The 18,864-nt window shown below is 35.3% G+C and overlaps 2 protein-coding genes across 2 annotated transcripts; both read left to right on the forward strand.

Annotated features, from left to right (window-relative positions):
• Positions 1-3,024: 3,024 nt before the first annotated feature.
• LOC115923243 (deleted in malignant brain tumors 1 protein-like) lies at positions 3,025-18,664 on the forward strand. Its single transcript, XM_030983654.1, has 4 exons — positions 3,025-3,055; positions 3,395-3,715; positions 15,802-16,122; positions 18,522-18,664. Exons 1-4 carry the CDS (start codon positions 3,025-3,027, stop codon positions 18,662-18,664), a joined length of 816 nt encoding a protein of 271 aa, XP_030839514.1.
• On the forward strand, positions 8,002-9,801 carry LOC115923069. Its single transcript, XM_030983253.1, has 3 exons — positions 8,002-8,310; positions 8,649-8,734; positions 9,283-9,801. The coding sequence occupies exons 1-3, from the start codon at positions 8,120-8,122 to the stop codon at positions 9,339-9,341; spliced, it is 336 nt and encodes a 111-aa protein (XP_030839113.1). The 5' UTR covers positions 8,002-8,119; the 3' UTR covers positions 9,342-9,801.
• Positions 18,665-18,864: the final 200 nt, after the last annotated feature.

Consider the following 18,864-nt stretch of genomic DNA (forward strand, 5'->3'; position numbering starts at 1 on the left):
AATTATGGAAATATTAGAGATAGCTGCGTGTAAATGTTTTACCCTACTTCATCGCTGCTATATGTGGCTGCATTTCATTTATGAAGTATTTTTTTCACTGCTCCGCGGGCCGCACCAAAAGAGCTCGCGGGCCGCATGCGGCCCGCGGGCCGCGGGTTGGCCACCCGTGATGTATACTATGCAAGAACTATATCTGTAACAGGTAGTTCAGTTCCATTTCCCAATTGATTACCTACATCATTAAATGCTTCGTTGAATGTGTCAGCCATTTTGGCACCATCGGTAATCAATTCTTCTCCTACAACTAGTTTACCCTCCTTTGTCCTTTTCTTATTTGTCCACAAAAAAAACAAAAAAAAATGTTTGGGCCTAATTACGGAAATGTTTAAAATTCAAGTTTAAAGATAAAGTTGAGTTTTGGTCATGCGATAGCATTGTGAAAAAAACGTCGAATCGATCAGAAAAGGTTGATCATCTAGCATATAAGCAATGGTGTGAACTGCAAGGTCCTTGAGTCACCAAAATGATAAGAAATGTGGCCCAGTCTTAGTAAAATTACAAGCACTGTAAACAGAAAGATGTATATAACTACACAAACATGTGGCATAAAAATCCGTCTCGGTTTCAATGCTGTTACATGCCATATTTAGAATATTAAGGCATTTGAAGAGCCATGCTTTTCAGGTAACATTTGTGATCTGATGTTCTTCCACACTTGCATTATAACAATGATAACGCTTAAAAATTAGTTATCTTTCACCTCTTCCCAGAACTCAACCTTCTCTTCAAGAAGTGATATTACTTTCATGATAATTCCAATTATCAAATCTCTTGGCCTTTCCCAACTTATCTTTCTTCTTTCAGTTCTCCCTGTACTGACCCCTGCCCAATTCATTAAAGAGCGCGATACCGTGGTTTATAAATTCATTTGGTCTGGGAAGCCGGAGAAAGTTATTAGAGACTCACTATCGTTGGTGATTATTCGGAGGTAGGGCTTCGTATGTGCAATATTCCTTCTAATGGCAAAGGGAAAATCTTCTTTGAGTACAATTTGATGCCCCTTGGTGGCAATTTCCTATGACGTCGTAATTTGAATCAGTCCGAGATATGCGTTGGTAAAATCAACAATATGTTTGTTCGGAATGCTGTCAGTTCAATGGTGTTCAATTGTTCAATTGCTTATGAAACAGCTATTAATAAATCTCATGACCAGATTATTTGGAATTACTCCTCAATCGAAACAAAGAACAATATTCAGTATAAGTAAAACTGGTATAACAATGGTATTTTATACTATAAGGATTCACTTTATGATAATGGTAATATACTCACTTTAATGAGTTCATTGTTAAACTACCTTGGGGTTAATGTAATTTTATGGATTTTTTTCTTTGATTCATGCAATCCCATCTACTTGGGGGGGGGGGGGGGATATCGAAAATACTGTTGATAGAGTGATTCAAAACAGTTTGCAGAATGAGTTAATTGATGATATGTGTAAGCTAGTAAAGTTTGCAGATTCATTCAAAGGCTTTTGTCAATCGAACTTTTAAGACACCAAATTCAGAAACGAAATGGCCATGCATATGAATGAGGCAAACCTGGATTGGACTACCATTTACCATTTTTCTTTCAAGGCAACCTTCTCCACTAAACCAAGATGTTTTCAATTTCAATCTCTTCATCGATATCTCCCTCTGAAAAAATTATTCTTGATATAATTTCATTGATTCAAAACTTTGTCCCTAGTGTAAAGATGATGACGAGACACTTAAAAATCTTTGTTTACGATTGTAGAATTGCTGATTCCTTTTGATCAGAAGCGCAGAAAATTTGACTGCACAAGGAACTGCACAACATTTTCACTATTACCAATAAAGATGTAATTCTGGTATCATGAAACCCGCTTTTGACAAAATGTTTTTTGTGAGATAATTTAAAAATGAGTGTCAAATTTTGAAGGAATATACAATTTAAATGACAAAATCATCTTTGTTTGATCAAAATCGATTCAGAAATATCCATAAATATAACCATTTCTAATATTTGTGTTGCCCCACAAATATTCGGTAATTTTGAACCAGCCGTTGAAAATACGTTTTACATATTGCTCCGATTGTCTCATTTTCGCTCGCGTGAACATTGCCAGCACAAACCACTGACCTCTACCTCCTGAACGGATCATCGCCCATTCCCATTCACTATACGTTACGTACTAAAAGGCTGTATTGTCTGACCGTTCATGAATATTCATGTTTTTGCTAAACTCGGCAAAATGTTTGCTTTTACTAGATGGAAAAATTACAGTGGGGGTTTGGATGAAATGGACATAATGAAATAGGCAGAAGTGATCTATGATAATTCATGCGTTTTATGTTTCGTGTGCTCGACCTATAATCTTCAAATCGCTTGGTAAACTGAGTCCAAAGTTAGACTTGTTTCACATGTGTATTATAGGCAATGACGAGCTTGCAACCTATTTTGAAAAATTACGGTGGGTGAACTTTCAAAAGTCAATGAGACATGAGGGCTCAAATGAAAGAGCTAGTGATAACGTACGTCGGGGTGGATGTGCTTTTCGTTTAAACAAAAAATGAATTTTTAACGATTTTTAAAAAAAACGTCCATAGGCTAACATGTTAGGCTGCTGACGCTGACCATGCTCTGACGATAGGGGGCGTCGTGAAATGAGACTAAACGGAGCCATATGTTCCAGCCAATGCCAATATTGGCTTTTTGTTGGCTTTTTCATGTTTGTTATAATACTCACAACCAGCCGGCCCGTTACTTGTTATATATAATTAATTAATTCATTAAAGGTCACTAACTAAAAGTGGAGCTGAATAGGTACATGTATGATCGTTTTCAATCTAAATTCACACATTTTGGGGTAAAAAATTACCTGCATAGCAATGTTAGGTCCACAAATGCACTAAAACTGTCATAAATAGAGCAATAACCATGCATTTTGAAGGCATTTGCGGTCTTAAACAAGAACCTAACTATCCCTTTAATCCTAACAAGATGAAGGAACCTGATGAATTCAGAATTATTGGTTTGCTTCTGTTTATGCATGTGATTATGCTGTTGGTGAGTTACAACTAATATTTTTTGTTTGTAAATTACGGTACAAAGCTTATCAATCTTACAATTCTTTCCAATGTATATAATTTATCTTGACCGTACGATGTTCAGCTGGAAAGTGACACTACACCGCCAAGCCAATACTAAACCGACACCAACCGACCGATTCTTGGCCATTTGATGCTTTTGCAATTTCTCGTTCGGTCCTTTGTTCGGTCTGGTGTAGGCCTGGTAATTGGTGTGACTGGAGAAGAAAATAAATAATTTGAATGAAATGCTAATGTTAATGTTTATTGTTTAATTAATATAGAACCTCTCAGAACCCGTTTGTTTGGTGGAAGTGGATCCTTTGAAGGGAGAGTTGAGGTTTACTACCAAGGTGCATGGGGTACAGTTTGTGACGACGGCTGGGATTTAGATGACGCCCATGTAGTTTGCCGCACATTTGGATATTCACGTGCTTCGGCTTTTTACCACAGCGCAAACTTTGGCGAAGGCACAGGGGAAATTATCTTGGATGATGTAAATTGCGAGGGATCTGAGTCGAACATCGCTTTCTGTCAACACAGCGGTTACCTAACTCACAACTGTGGGCATACTGAAGATGCCGGGGTCACGTGTGACGGCATTGGTAACTGTATACATTTCTTTTTCGTGCATGTGTTTGTGTTCGCGTGTTTGTGTGTGTGTTTGTGTGTGTGTGTGTTTGTTTGTGTTTGTGGGGTAGTATTAATTCTGAATGACATTTTTCATTCTATATACCTATATAAAGATCCTAGGCCTCTGATTGGGCAAATCTGCAGGATAGAAAATTGCTTTAAAAGGCTTGGTAGTATAGTTTACCAATATATACTGTCTTGAGAGGGTCTGGTTGAAACTATAGGCAAGAGGTGAACGAGGCCCATAGTTATATAACATACATCGAAAAGAAGGCAGGGTATATTTGTTAAATATAAAAAGTCAAAAACTAATTTTTTTTTCATTAAAATAGTTGAGGTACTATTTACGGCTTTAGAACATAATGAGTTTATTTTTTTTTATCATGTGACACACCAATAAAAAAAATTTAAAAAATTGTATGCAGGATATAACAAAGGTTATATACGTCATTCCATATTCTTGTTCAGTGATTGGTTAAAAGTGTGTCACAGGATCAAAAATTAACACACTATTTTCCCAAGCCATTTATATTACCTCTAACTAAAAAGACTTTTTACGGCTGGGCAATGTCGGCTGACCGATAGTGCAGAGGGCATTTCGGGTAATTTTGAATTCTTTGATTTTTTTTCACAGTAAAATCTTTTAACCAAGCAATGAACAGTCACTGGCTGCCAGCCATAGCAACAAACAGAGTTTTACTCACCATTCCGTTTCGTTGATGATCAGCATAAAGTCTTTCTTCTTCTTTGTTGTTAGGGGCAGACAGCCAATGAAACTGATTCGTTTAACCCTAATAAGGCCGGGGGGGGGGGAATTATGGCCCCCCGCGATTTTTTTTTTGAAATAATTTTTTCGAGGATCGGACCAACCGTTACAAAGTCACGTGACCTTTTGCCTTTGCATGTCAGCCCGAAAATCGCTCATCTTCGCGATTTGAGTACAAAACATTTAGAAATCTCATTTTTCCACAAAAGAGATAAAAAAATTAGTTATTGGGTCTTGTTTTTGATTTAGGTGTTTATGTTGGGTTTCAAAATAGTTAAATAATAGTTAAAATTAAAATAAAACAACATCAAAAATAAAATACATAAATTAAACAAAACGAAGAAATACATAAGAAATTATCAAATCAATAGATAACATAAGGAATAAAGCCACTTTTCCAATTTTGTATTGGTATTATTATTCCAAATGGTCTAAAGAATATATGAAGTGAAAACTAACTCGTCAAAAAAAAAAAATAATAATTTGTTTAATTGTTATTAGGAATTTTTGCCTAATCATGGAAATGTTTAAAATTCAATTTTGAATATAAAGTTGAGTTTTGGTCATGCAACAGCATTGCGAAAGAAACGATGTCAAATCGATCAGCAAAGGTGAACTGCAAGGTTCTGGAATTACCAAAACGATAAGAAATTTGGCCCAGTCTCAGTAAAATTACAAGCACTGTAAACAGAAAGATGTATATGGGACTACACAAACATGTGGCATAAAAATCCGTCTCGATTTCTATGCTGTTACATGCCATATTTAGAATATTAAGGCATTTGAAGAGCTAATTCCAATTATCAAATCTCTTGGCCTTTCCCAACGTATCTTTCTTCTTTCAGTTCTCCCTGTACTGACCCCTGCCCAATTCATTAAAGAGCGCGATACCGTGGTTTATACATTAATTTGGTCTAGGAAGCCGGAGAAAGTTACTAGAGACTCACTATCATTGGTGATTATTCGGAGGTAGGGCTTCGTATGCGCCATATTCCTTCTTATCGCAAAAAGAAAATCTTCTTTGATTACGATTTGAGGCCCTTTGGTGGCAATCTCCTATGACGTCGTAATATGAATCAGTCCGAGATATGCGTTGGTAAAATCAACAATATGTTTGTTCTGAATGCTGTCAGTTTATGGTGTTCAATTGTTCAATTGCTTATGAAACAGCTATTAATAAATCTCATGACCAGATTATTTGGAATAACTCCTCCAGCAAAACAAAGAACAATATTCAGTATAAGCACAACTGGTATAACAATGGTATTTTATACTATAAGGATTCACTTTATGATAATGGTAATATACTCATTTTTAATGAGTTCATTGTAAAAGTACCCTGGGGTAAAATATAATTTTATGGATTTTCTTTTTTTATTCATGCAATCCCATCTACTTAGGGGGGGGGGGGGGGATATCGAAAATACTGTTGATAGAGTGAATCAAAACAGTTTGCAGAATGAGTTATTTGATGAAATGTGTAAGCTAGTAAAGTTTGCAGATTCATTCAAAAGCTTTTGTCAATCGAACTTTTAAGACACCAAATTCAGAAACGAAATGGCCATGCATATGAATGAGGCAAACCTGGATTGGACTACCATTTACCATTTTTTTTCAAGGCAATCTTGTCCACTAAATCAAGATGTTTGCAATTGCAATCTCTTCATCGATATCTTCCTCTGAAAAAAAATATTTTTGATATTAATGTCATTGATTCAAAACTTTGTCCCTAGTGTAAAAATGATAACGAGACACTTCAAAATCTTTTTTACGATTGTAGAATTGCTGATTCCTTTTGATCAGAAGCGCAGAAAAATATACTGCACAAGGAAATGCATTACAGTTTCATTATTACCAATAAAGATGGAATTCTGGTATCAAGGATCCCGCTTTAGTCATAATTAATTTTGTAATTCTTCATGCCAAATATTATCTCTTTTGCTGCCGATGTAATAATATATATATTGCCTGAAATCTATCACTTTATCATAAAATTACAAATAAGTTGTGCTATTAAAAAACAAATTGCTCTTGGTTTTGATAGACTTGACTCTTGGAACAAGAAATGGGACTTTTTTTAAATATTTTAATTTGTTGTATGCTATATTCTGGGTAAACATTTTAACTATGTGTGTTTCTATATATTCATGTAATATGAAATGTTGAGTATATTCCGGTTTTTAAAAAAATATTAAATTGAATTGAATTGAATTGAAACATGTAAATTCTTTTGTATAGCGCATAATACATCGATACAACGATGAGCCTAAGCGCTTTACAGATATATTATTACCCCGATCATCGGATTCAGGCTTACCCGCAGACAATATATGCACATTTGCCATTCACTGGGGAGCATTCCAGCCAGTCGCCATTTTACAAGCGCAGTCTTGGAATTTGATATATAAGATACCTACAAAAAGTGAAGAAGAATTTATACTATTTATTTCAAGCCACGTTAACTCGAAATCCTTACATACCCTAGTAGTTTTTTGTGTTGCGAAAATAAATTTTTTCCCTATTTTTTCCCTATTTTCTGGAAATTCAGACTATTTTTTTTCTATTTCCTTCAAGAAAATAGGAAAAAAATAGGGCTATTTTTTTCCTATTTTTAAGTAAAAACTATTTTTTCCCTATTTTTTTAACTTTTATTTTTTGTCAGACTATTTTTTTCCTATTTCCTTCAAGAAAATAGGGGAAAAATAGGGCTATTTTTTTCCTATTTTTAAGTACAAACTATTTTTTCCCTATTTTGTTTCAACTATATTTTTTTTCAGACTATTTTTTCCTATTTCCTATAAGAAAACAGGAAAAAAATAGTCCTATTTTTTTCCTATTTTCAAGCACAAACTATTTTTTTTCACCTTCAACTTTTGTGGACTATTTTATTCCTATTTTTTTTAAAAAATAGGAAAAAAATAGTTATATTTTTTCCTATTTTCGAGTACCAAACTATTTTTTCACCTTCATCTTTTTCCAGACTATTTTTTACCTATTTTCTCCAAAAAAATATGGAAAAAATAGGACTATTTTTTCCCTATTTTTTCATCTTAATCTTTTTCAGACTATTTTTTCCCTATTTTTTCACCTTAATCTTTTTCAGACTATTTTTTCCCTATTTTTTCACCTTTATCTTTTTCAGACTTCTTTTTACCTATTTGCGAGTACTATTTTCTTCCTATTTTTTGCACTTACATTTTTTATGACATGATACAAATTTGTAAACTATGTTTTGTCTATTTTCTAAACTTGCATATTTCATTGTTTATGACTGTCATCCTATTAAAAAAGCCCGCTTCTCCTGCCATTATCTCTGTTGTTCATTTTGCGACTTATTGGTGGTTTTTAGCTGTGGGGTCACATATTGAATAGTGCAATGAGCTCAAAGATAACCATAAATAAACAATGTGTAAAAAGAAAATGTACGAAATTTCAATTTTGTTCCTTTATTAATATTCTTGATTTTATTTACAAAAATATAGTAGTTTGAAAATTACCCGTTATTTTTTTGTCCCCACTGGCACAGCTGTGCGCATCGGACTTTTACTGATTTTCGTTCATCAAACGTCTCCAAATCACACCAAAATGTCTTCTAGCAATTATTCTAGCGATGAAATTTCATCAAGAGATAGTGACTCCTCATACTCCGATGCCTCCTTATCCCATTTTAGTTATTCTTCCCAAGAAAATGAGCCCGACAAATTTTCAAAATATTACTAGTCCCACTCGTAGAGAAACGTGTTTGTTGTCGAATGACGGATCATCGACGAGCGGAACTGGCCCCAGAAAACAGCTGAAAAGGTACGTTTATTTCTGAAACTTACTTATATTATGATATATATATTTTTATTGTGTCTGTTGTTGAATATAATGCTACTTCATAGACATAGTAGGCTTATAGAATGTTATTTTACGTATCAATATTCCCATGTACTGCTGAGTGAAGTGTAGTGAATCCCCAAGTGCAGTACGTAGTGTCTGTTAGTGAATGAGTGAATGTAAACAAACGTGATTACAATAAATTCACGTAGAAATTTCAGATTTTTTACCATTACTACGTCTGTCAATTATATTGCCTTGCATGATATAATGTTTTGATGTGGTTTTAGGCTAAATTGTATCTCAAATTTTTTTTCTAGGAATCGGAAAACACAACCTGCTAAAGCACCACGCAAGAAGAAGAGCAAGTCTTCCAAGTCCGAGAGTGTGTCTGCACGTCTGCGAGGTATGTCCTTACTAAGTAGAAATCTAAATCTATTGTTGATAATTTGTTTGGGTATATTTATTTCATGTTTGTTAGTTAAGATCTGACATCAAAATATTAGAGTAGTTTACCTCATCATTATGCTAGAACAATAATTTGCAGGTGGCACAAGTTCTACCTAGATCTACATTATTTTTCTCTTTCCTTTTAATTTTTTTCTTCAAAAAATTGTTTCTTTACTATTTTCTTTTCTGTGTTTTATGTTTTATTTTATGTATGTTCACCCGATATATCTAAGAATAAAATAACTCTAATTAATTGCCTACCTGAGTGGTTTACATTTCATGCACCTTGACAGCTCTTTGATGACTCCGTTGTTTCACCATCCGTTCGTCGTCAGCCTGGCATCTTTTTTGCTATCATACTTTTGTACACACATGTTCTGTGCCTTTGAATTTTTCATTATGAAATACATAAATACTTGTACTAAGTATTAATTGCATGTTCATAAATGTACCAATGCATGATTATTCTAACCCCTAACTCACATTTCATTTATATCTTTACAGGTCCATTGAAACTAATCAAGCTACAATGTACATGTAACGTACAACCACCATTTGATTAGATGCCTGTGAACAGCAAGACCAACATCTGTATCCTTTACATTAGTATTTGTTTCCATTTTATTATGTAATTCTTATGTCTAATCATTGAGATTCATAGGCAAGTACAACATGTGTGTGTACACAATGAGTGCCTGCATTTTGTGAAGATAAAGGACCATAAGACCATTACTTATGATACATGGTAATGATGGTATACTATTTGAAAATAGTAGCATGTAAGTCTGTCATTTTCTTGTTTATATATATCTCAATGACATGACATGTCATTGATTTTGTAGTAAGTGTTTCTAGATTATGATGATTGTATTAAGATTTTGACAGTTCAATTGAGATTGAGAAAATTATGTAACATGTCAACTGTACTATAAAGCATGCATGCATTGTTGAAAAATCTGTTTTATGATTTATTTTATTTTGTTATCTTTGTAAAAAACGAGAAAAAATTATTATTTGTCATGATTTTCTTGACGTTTTAAAATGTTATTACATTATTAAGAGCACTTTGTAATATTAAATTGTAATAAAAGAGACAGAAAACAACACTCTCATGTCCAGAATACTGCTTTATTTGGTTACTAGTGAGGGAGAGAGCTTGTGATCGCCTGGCATATCCGCATCGGCTCAGTAATAGTCCTGAAACTCACCTGAATACTTTATTTGAACAAAAAAAGAAAGCTACATTCTAGGTGGATGATATTTGTTTTAAGGCGGAGGCATATAGGAGACGCAGTCGCCTTTGTCTTCTTTTTTTTTAGAGTATAATCATAGCAAACCATGAATAACTCTATTACTACAACAGTACACTACAGTACTTAACCAAAGATTGTAAATATCAGTTAAGTTCTTTTATTTATTTGCTTATATGAACACACATACTATACTAAACTCATGTCATTGTGTTTACCTCTCGAAAATAAAGTACATGTATTTTATTTGACACATTCCCTTTTATTCTTTTTGTTTGTTACAGTCCACTGCCATTATAACGAGGTGCTCGGGACCAAGCCAATTTCCTTGTTAAAATGAAATCATGTTATACTCAAGTTACTGAACACATTGGTTTGTTTAAAATTGGGATTGATGAGAATTGCCTGATAATAAAATCTTGGTGTATCCATGTTTGTTATAATAGGAGTGGACTGTATAACATTTTCCATATACCCATTGACTATTTTAAATGTTCTACTGAATGGATTGGACTGAAAGGATGAAGTGAATTTGGCAAACTGAGTAGGTGCATTGATGCAGAGAAAAGAGATGTAGGAGTAGGGTGACTATTCTACAGTGGAAACTTTTGACAATGAGGTCATGTGCAACCAAGAAATCTTAACCCCCAAAAGCTGGTAAATTACCTTGTCATTTCAGGTATAACTGATCTCTTTATATCAAGTTTGCACTGTATGATTTAGTTGAATGTACAGAGTCATTGACTGGATGTGTGAGATGGTAGTGCTTGAGAAATCCATGAAAGTAAAGGATGAGTGATCCCCCCCCCCCTATTTCCTCACTATTTTTTTTCCTATTTTCTTACTATTTTCCCCTATTTTCTTACTATTTTTTTCCTATTTTCTTACTATTTTTTTCCTATTTCCTTACTATTTTTTCCTATTTTCTTACTATTTTCTTACTTTTTTCTTACTATTTTTTTCCTATTTTCTTACTATTTTTTTCCTATTTTCTTACTATTTTTCCCTATTTTCTTACTATTTTCTTACTATTTTTTTTCCTATTTTCTCACTATTTTTTTCCTATTTCCTCACTATTTTTCACTGTTCACTAAGCACCTAGTTATCACTATTTTTTTTACTATTTTCTTCACTTTTTTCTACACTATTTTTTTCCTATTTATTTCCTATTTTCACGTCTGAAAAATAGGAAAAAAATAGGAAAAAAATAGAAAAAATTGTTTCAAACCTATTTTTTTCCTATTTCCAAAACTATTTTTTCCCTATTTTTTCCTTTTAAAAAAATAGGGAAAAAATAGAAAAAAAATATATTTTCGGGACTATTTTTTCCCTGTTTTTCCCCTATTTTTTTCCTATTTTTTTACGACTGGGGTAAATCTGACATTCTAATGTATTTCATGTTATCTTTTATATAACAATCTACACCACCACCTTTATCTCCTCTATCCTTTCTTTTTAATTTTTTAGCCACGTACAGGTATTATTAGGTCTGAAACATTCTCATCTACCCATTTTCTGACAAACTTAACAAATCATACGGGTTATCAGAAAGGAATCCATGCAAATCTATCACTTTATATTTCAAACTTCTTATATTCAAATGGGCTATTTTAATTCCTTTTTGTTTTTGGAAAATCTGGAACATGAATATCAGAAATATTATTAATAGAATTAACATCATATATTTTACTAACTTCTTCATCTCCATCTTGATAGCTACAAGACTCTTATCCCTAAACGGTAAATTACAAAATAAACATTGGGACATTGCATATTCTCATAAAAAACAGCAACAACAACACCAACTTAAACGAACATTGATGTGAATATGAAGGGGAAAAATATGTCAGAAAAAAAAGGCACACATAAGTTATTGCACCCTAACACTTTTCTGAGAAGTGTCTAAAACCCATGTTTAATAACAGTTCCGTGATTCCTCGCGTTATTGTCTTTCCGTTGGTTGTTGCAGGGATGTGATAGAGAAGGAGTGGAATTAAGCCCCTTCTCCTTTGACCCCATTCTCCGAGCCGCCAAAAAGTTATGCGCTAATCTGTAACTGTTGACCAGGTGGTCAGATAAAAGAGCGCATGAAATATCAGTCGTATTCTGTTCCTGCTTCTCAGGATCGCCGAAGGGCCGGATGCAATTCCACCTTGAGTATCGTTCAAGCTCGTTTCCCGTCCTCTACATATCCATTATCTCCCCTTTCAGATTCTACAGCTCTGAAGACAGTGCGACAATCTCCTTGGATTTTGTCTCGACTGTCTTTTCAAGGTCAAGAATACGCCCCTCTTGTTGTTCAATTGTGTCATTCAAAGAAGCAAGCTCTTTCTGAACTTTCCTGAATAGATCTTCGGAAGGTTTGGTTGGTTGTAATCTTGCCTGTAACATCAGCTCTCGTCGATGAATGGCACCATTTTGTCTGGACCAGGCGCCATTTTGAAAGTTGTAGTCAAATATGTAGAATCTAAATCAGTTTAAATGAGGTTGATGAATGGTGAATATACAGTAAGATAATGATATACATGCACAAAAGTAGAAGCCATGAATGGGTGTAGAATGTTATTTATGGGAGTGAAACTCCCAAAAGTTGATAAGTTCAAGTATACTTCACCAGCCGTAGATGAAAGTATGGGACTGTAATGACCTGACACATACAATGACCACCAGACCAGTCACAACAATGTTAACACTTTCCCACTTTATTCCTTTAGTAAATCTCCAAAATCAAAGCAGAATATACTAATTGTGTTATTGTAAATGATTGTATCGTTGATCTCTAGAGATTTGAATTAAAAATCGAAAATTAATCACATAAATTCACATCTGACCATACAAAAGACGTTGCGTTGAGTTCTTGTTCGTTCCTTTTTTTCGGTGTGGTGTAGGTTTCGTTGGTGAGACTGGGGTATTTTTAAAGATGACCATTTGATGCTGCACACGCTAATGTTAATGTTTATTGTTTAACAGAACCTCTGAGGACCCGTTTGGTTGGAGGAATTAGTGGATCCTTTGAAGGGAGAGTTGAGGTTTACTACCAAGGTGCATGGGGTACAGTTTGTGACGACGGTTGGGATTTAGATGACGCCCACGTCGTTTGTCACACACTGGGATATCCACGTGCTTCTGCTTATAACACCAACGCAAACTTTGGCGAAGGCACAGGGGAAATTATCCTGGATGATGTGAATTGCGAGGGATCTGAGTCGAACATCGCTTTCTGTCATCACAGAGGTTACCTAACCCACAACTGTGGGCATGCTGAAGATGCCGGGGTCACGTGTGGCGTCATTGGTAACTGTATTTATTTCGTTTTCGAGGGTATGTGTGTATATTGGGGGTGGGGATGGTATTGATTCTATATACCCATAGGAACGTATCGGGACAATTACGCCCTGGATAATCGACACCTGGAAAATTATCCTCAGAAAAGTAGCCCCGACCTCCGAGGACAATTACCCCTCCCTGGAAATTACTCCCTTGGACAACCTCACCATCTTCCGAGGACAATTACCCCTCCCCCTGGAAAAAATATTATGCTTTATCAAAACCTACCTAGAGTCACGGTACACTTCCGCTTTAATAAAGTGACTAAGTAACATTGCCTTAGATTCTGAAGAAGAAAAAAATCTGGATTTTATAGCACATGCTATAATCATAATTATAAACCTTTAGGTCAGTCAGGGATCCCATGGCTTTTACAAGCCGATCACCTTTCTGATTATCAAGATATTTAGAATTGGACATCAACATTTTGTTTTTCGCTTTCTTTAAGGGCAAGTCTACTCCATAAATAACTTAATAAGAAAGCTATGGATTTTTGAAGAAGGATGTAAAACCATGGGAACAATATAAATCACTACACAAATTGCCAATTTGAATATCAGTTTGTGACGTCATGACCTCCTATTTATCAATTGCTTAATGTATTTTAATTACATTACTTTCACTTTTTATCCCCCAAAACTCGATTTCCCCATGCCTTTGCGCAGGTTATATGATTTGTATAATATTGCGTGCATTATATTTCACAAAATCTTTTATGAAATTTGAAGAATTGACACCAATTCTGAATATTGTTTATTAATGATTATTGATTTTTATACAAAATTCACATTTTTCATGAACTGACAGAAATTACTTAATATTAGTGCATCCACACAAAAACATATTACTGTCATCTAACTTGGATGCTGGTGTGAAGAAATAAGATTCTTATGGGGAAAACAGGACCTTTATATTATCGGCTTCTATTGAGAGTAAGTTATTTTTGGAGTGGACTTGCCCTTTAATGGTTTTTATAACACTACAGTCTATTGGGGAAAATGAGTATAGAAAAACTGGTCCGTTAAAGTTTTTTACTTTCCCTGACTGCTAAGAAAGCATGTGTATGCTTGTTAATAAGCAACCAAGGGACCGATGGCTTTAGGTCCTCTCCGAGGGACTTGTTAAAGAGGATTAATGCCTTACCAAAGTGCACAAATGCATTAATTTAGTTTCGAACCCTGGACCTCCCTGTTACAAGACCACTGCTCTACCACTGACACACCGCGCCTCCTGCCTTAGCAATTGTTACAAATATGTGAGCGATGATATGAACATTTGTTCGCAATGTAAATCTCCTGTTAAAATGATTAGGTTTGAAAACAGAATATCCACCGACACTTCAAATTGTGATTCATTCCAGCTGGGAGATAAATATGAACATACTTATTAATGATATTGATTCTACGAAAATCCATGACCATTGCTTCAATTGGAAGAAAAACAAATACTCAGGAATATTTCAAGGGCAGCGATAATAGGTTTTCGCCCGTTATGCATGGATGCTTACTGCTGTGCCCCTAAGGTTAGGGTTTAGGTATATTAGAGGCTGTATTAAGAAACTTGTCTCTTCGACTGGTTAAATAATGCGTACAAAATGTACGCCTTTGTCGCTATATAGGCATGCTGTGCAATAAGGGTTAAATTATGTTTTATAAGCACATATGTTTTAAAGCTCAGAATTACATCTCTCTACACTACATATCAGAACTTGTTCATCCGTACACACCAAGACGCAACCTCAGATCCTCCTCACAATATCTTCTTTCTGTTCAGCCTACTAACACACAGACATATGACAACAGAGCATTTTCATTCTCCGCTCCTGTACTCTGGAATTATCTACCTTTAGAATTAAGAAAAATTGACTCACTTCCAATGTTTAAGACTGCTCTCAAAACTTATCTATTTTAAAAGTAATTATTATTTGTTGTAGCGGAATATCATTTGATGTAATTTAATTTGTAATTTGTATGTAATAATGCAATTATCGATAATTTGTATGTAATAATTTAGGCCTTATATGTAATTTGTGTGTGATAATTGAAAATTGTATGAATGTAAAAATGTAAAGCGCGGAGACTATTACCTTCGATGATTATTATGCGCTATATAAATCACAATTATTATTGTTATTTATTATTTATTACAGGACAACTCATACTTTCAATGTTTAAAATCCTGCTTTTGACTCACGAGTCCGATAATGCATATCAAGTGACCATACGACGTCAAGCTTGAATGTGACCCTACTGGATACTATAGTCACACGGCCAAACCGATTCCAAATCAACAGATTCTTGGCCATTTGAGGCTTTGCAATTTCTTGTGAGTGAAGTTTACTCCTTTTTCGGCCTGGCGTAGGTTTCGTTGGTGAGACTGGGGTATTTTTAAAGATGATCATTTGAATGAAATGCTAATGTTAATGTTTATTGTTTAATCAATACAGAACCTCTGAGGACCCGTTTGGTTGGTGGAAGTGGATCCTTTGAAGGGAGAGTTGAGGTTTACTACCAAGGTGCATGGGGTACAGTTTGTGACGACGGTTGGGATTTAGATGACGCCCACGTCGTTTGTCACACACTGGGATATCCACGTGCTTCTGCTTATAACACCAACGCAAACTTTGGCGAAGGCACAGGGGAAATTATGCTGGATGATGTGACTTGCGAGGGATCTGAGTCAAACATCGCTTTCTGTCAACACAGAGCTTACCTAACCCACAACTGTGGGCATGCTGAAGATGCCGGGGTCACGTGTGACGGCATTGGTAACTGTATACATTTCTTTTTCGAGGGTATGTGTGTATATTGGGGGTGGGGATGGTATTGATTCTATATACCCATAGGAACGTATCGGGACAATTACGCCCTGGATAATCGACACCTGGAAAATTATCCTCAGAAAAGTAGCCCCGACCTCCGAGGACAGTTATCCCTCCCTAGAAATTACTCCCTTGGACAACCTCATCCCCTTCCGAGGACAATTACCCCCCCCCCCCCCTGGATAAAATATTATGCTTTATCAAAACCAACCTAGAGTCACGGTAGACTTCCCCTTTAATAAAGTGACTCAGTAACATTGCCTCAGATTCTGAAGAAAAAAAATCTGGATTTAGCACATGCTATAATCATAATTATAAACCTTTAGGTCAGTCAGGGATCCCATGGCTTTTACAAGCCGATCACCTTTCTGATTATCAAGATATTAAGGATTGGACATCAAAATGTTGTTTTTCGTTTTCTTTAAGGGCAAGTCCACTCCATAAATAACTTACTTACTATAGAAGCAGAAAAATCAGACAACTTAATAAAAAAAAGTTTTAGCCAAATCGGATAATTAATAAGAAAGTTATGGATTTTTGAAAAAGTATGTAAAACCATGGAACAATAGAAATCACTACACAAATTGCGAATTTGAATATCAGTTGGTGACGTCATGACCTCCTATTTATCAATTGCTTTATGTATTTTAATTACATTACTTTCACTTTTTATCCCCAAAACTTGGTGTGCATACATTGTGTGCAGGTAAGCCTGAATCCAATGACCGGGGTAATAATATACTTATCAGTAAAGCGCTTTGTGAGGGCTTCCGGTCCTGAAAAACGCTATATAAGAACGAGCTATTATAATTATTATTATTATTTCCCCATGCCTTTGCGCAGGTTATATGATTTGTATAATATTGCGTGCATTATATTTCACAAAATCTTTTATGAACTTTGAAGAATTGATACTATATTCTGAATATTGTATATAGGCCAAGAGCATTAGGTCAAAATAGGCTTAAACCTGGAAATTTTTGGTAACAAGCTGATTTTTTCAGTATAGCTCCAGGAATATGTCTAGAATAACATACTAAAAGTCCTCGTATATCCTCCTTGAGCGTTTTCCGTAATCCAAGATGGCGTCCAAAATGGCCGCCATTTCCTGATTTTTTAATAACTTTGCAACTAGATAACCCAAATACAAAATTTAAATGTCTAAATATATGTTTTTTAGCATAAGGAACTCAATAAAATACTTGTTGATAAATTTTGAAACACACAAGTAGCTATAAACCACTTTAGCCCTTCCCGAAATCCAAAATGGCGCCCAAAATTGCTGCCATTTCCTGAATTTCTTATAACTGTGCAACTAGATAACCCAAATACCAAATTTAAATTTCTAAATATATGTTTTTCAGCATAAGCAACTCAACAAAATACTTATCAATAAATTTTGAAACACACAAGTGGCAGTAAAACCACTTGAGCCCTTTCCGAAATCCAAAATGGCGTCCAAAATAGCCATTATTTCGAATTTATCTCACTGTATTAAAGTAGGTGTGTTATGAATACAATCAAATGTCTGTACTAGAAAAGCACTATTGTAATACATGTCAGTACAAATAAACCTTTCATTAAATAATTAAATATTTCTTATACATAATGTATACACACCCACCCACCCACCCACACACACATGCACACATATGGCTGCTTCCATCAGACTGACAGTGTGCAAACCGTGAAGAGTACTCAATGTTAGATGGAACTGAAAATGGAGACACATTAGTACCAATTACTGTCGCAAAGGCAAAAGTCAAAAGGTTTCAAACAGGAAATGCACCTCAATAGCCATGTCATCTCTGCTAGTAGACCAGGTCATTTCTGTCGCCAATATTGTTGGAATGGCTTCGTATAAACACCGAAGTGTGGCTCACGTGAACAGATATACATCTTGAGCTGAGCAATATGAGCTTTGTCCTTCATGGATTGGTTTCATGAAAGTGGCCATGCAGAGTGACCAGTACGAGAATTGAAACTCTGCCCATCATAAATTTAGACCCCTCCAATCCGAGTACTATCTACACGGCACTATACTTTGCACAGTCATAAATGTGAAAAACATATAACTTAAGAATATGTGCAGTAACATTTAACCAGCCCTCGTACATCAAGGCAGCAGAGATTTTAGCTTCTTCTCAAGACCTAGGAAAAGTAATCGTCCGTTTTGGTGGATTTCACCTCCTCATGTCATATCTCGGCAGCATAATAGTCCACGTCATGGGCAGAAGTATGCTTGTAGAGCTATGGGAGACAGTGTACGCCAAAGGGTCTGTCATACATATGCAATAACTGGTCATGCATTTCCCCTTCTCTTCGTGCTCACATTCTTACATCAGCTGCCCTCATTGGCGTGTTGATGGGTAAACCTGGCGTCTTAGACAGCATATATAAGGACCACTTGGCGAATCTGTATCGTGCACTCCTCAACCAGGACAAGAAGGTGACTGCTGTACCTGAGAAGAGTGTGTCAAACAGTTAAAGTCAGATCATTTCACAACTCGTTGACCGGGCAGCAGGACACAGTAGGACAGGGAAATTTTGGTTGCAGTAAATCCGACATTTATGTGTCTCTTCTGCAAGGTTTCATTCCAGCTGAAAGGACAGGGGACTGGAAGCTCCATCTCAGCTGTGTGAGGGAAATGATACAACATTTCCATGCTGCAGGAAATCTTCCCTAGT

The sequence above is a fragment of the Strongylocentrotus purpuratus genome, unplaced genomic scaffold (assembly GCF_000002235.5).
Source record: "Strongylocentrotus purpuratus isolate Spur 01 unplaced genomic scaffold, Spur_5.0 spur5_scaffold_13, whole genome shotgun sequence".
In the NCBI taxonomy this organism is placed as follows: domain Eukaryota; kingdom Metazoa; phylum Echinodermata; class Echinoidea; order Camarodonta; family Strongylocentrotidae; genus Strongylocentrotus; species Strongylocentrotus purpuratus.